Raw genomic sequence first — 1,622 nt, 5'->3', positions numbered from 1 at the left:
GCCAGAGCCGAGCTGTGCAACGGGACCTCCGAGGAGGTTTCCTGGGCCGAGCCGGGGTTTGTCTGTGTCTGTTCCTGACAAGACATGGAGATTGGAGCACGGAACCCCCCGGGCCCTTCACCTTGGTCTGGTACCAGGACTCGGCCTCGGCGCGGCTGCGGTTGGCGATGTCCTCGTACTGCGCCTTCACCTCGGAGATGATGCTGTCCAGGTCCAGGTTCCGGTTGTTGTCCATGGTCAGCACCACCGAGGTGTCGGAGATCTGGGTCTGCATCTGGGACAGCTCCTGCCAAGGGCACAGGGGGAGGTGATTCCTCGGGAGAGGCCTTTCCCTGCTCCCGGGCCAGGGAGAGGCGGCTGCAGATTGGGATCTGAACAGCTCGGGTGTGGCCCCAGAGAGGGAAAGGATTTGGCACCTCCCGGGGGGGAAATCTGGGGCTTTCGGGGGAATGGGGGCAGAGGAGCTCTTAACGAGGGTTGGGGTGGTTTTGGACTCACGGCCTCGTAGAGGGTTCTCAGGAAATTAATCTCTTCGGTCAGAGCGTCTGCCTTGGCTTGTAGCTCCACCTTGTTCATGTAGGAACCGTCCACATCCTGGGGGACGAGAGAGTTTTGGGGGGGTTAGGGCCCCACCAGCAAACCAGGAACAGGCACAGCTGCAGGAACGCTCCAGGGAAGAACCACAAACCCAAAAATAAAGGGGGCTGGAATACGACTGGATGGATCTACGGATGGGTTCGTGCCTGGGAGGGGAGTCGGAGCTCCCCAGGCAGCCGTCCCTTGGTGTTCTGGAACGTTCCCTCACCTTCTTGAGCGTCACGAACTCGTTCTCGGCGATGGTCCTCCTGTTGATCTCATCCTCGTACCTGGGGCAGGGAGGCAGGAGGAGGGTTTGTTTGGGCAGGAGCAGAGGGAGGTGATTTTACCTCGCAGGAATGAACTTCCTCAAGAGCGTTTTGCATACGAGGCTCTTTTCTCCCGCAGCAGAGACCACGAAGCCGAGCCAGTTAAAACAAGACATCAAACCCATCCGAGCAGATCCCTCATTTTCCACTCGTTTCTGGCCATTACTCATCCTCTGCTGCTGCTGATTTCAGCAAACCAAACGTGCTGCCCTGAAACTCCCCGTGCAGTTGTTTTCTCTCTCAGGAGGCAATTTAGTTAATAAGCCTTTGATCCTGCCCTAAATTACCCCCTGGACGTTTGGTGTGTTGGGATGTGTTACCCCGTTACTGGGAAAACTTCTCCTTGGGAAAATTCCTCCCGGAGAAAAAAAAAAACACAAAACCATCCCAGCTTTCCCTGCCGGGAATCCCTGGGTTTCCCTGGGGCTCCCCTGGATCCCCCCAGCTGGTTTGAGGGTGGGGAAAAGGGCTGCACCCCCCAGCACCCCCAGACTTACTTCTTCTTGAAGTCCTCCACCAGGTACTGGGTGTTGAGCAGCTCCCCCTCCAGCCGCCCCTTGTCGCTCAGGAGGCTGTTGAGCTGCACCCTCAGGTTGTTGATGTAGGTCTCGAAAAGCGGCTCCAGGTTGTTCCTCACGGTTTTCATGCCCTGCTCCTGCAGGAGGCTCCACTTGGTCTCCAGCACCTTGTTCTGCTGCTCCAGGAACCGCACCTGGA

The 1,622-nt window shown here is 57.8% G+C and overlaps 1 protein-coding gene across 1 annotated transcript in view; it reads right to left on the bottom strand.

Annotated features, from left to right (window-relative positions):
* Nucleotides 1-1,622, bottom strand: part of LOC108643163 (keratin, type II cytoskeletal 6C-like) — a 152,669-nt gene that overhangs the window by 1,211 nt on the left and 149,836 nt on the right. The window contains 3 exon segments of the mRNA XM_029958136.1: nucleotides 122-286; nucleotides 499-594; nucleotides 806-866. Of these exon segments, the coding sequence (XP_029813996.1) occupies nucleotides 122-286; nucleotides 499-594; nucleotides 806-866 (322 nt within the window).

The sequence above is a fragment of the Manacus vitellinus genome, unplaced genomic scaffold, assembly GCF_001715985.3.
Source record: "Manacus vitellinus isolate BGI_N305 unplaced genomic scaffold, ASM171598v3 scaffold_140_pilon, whole genome shotgun sequence".
Lineage (NCBI taxonomy): Eukaryota > Metazoa > Chordata > Aves > Passeriformes > Pipridae > Manacus > Manacus vitellinus.
The sequence above is the reverse complement of the archived record's forward strand: the minus strand, read 5'-3'. Positions and strand labels throughout refer to the sequence as shown.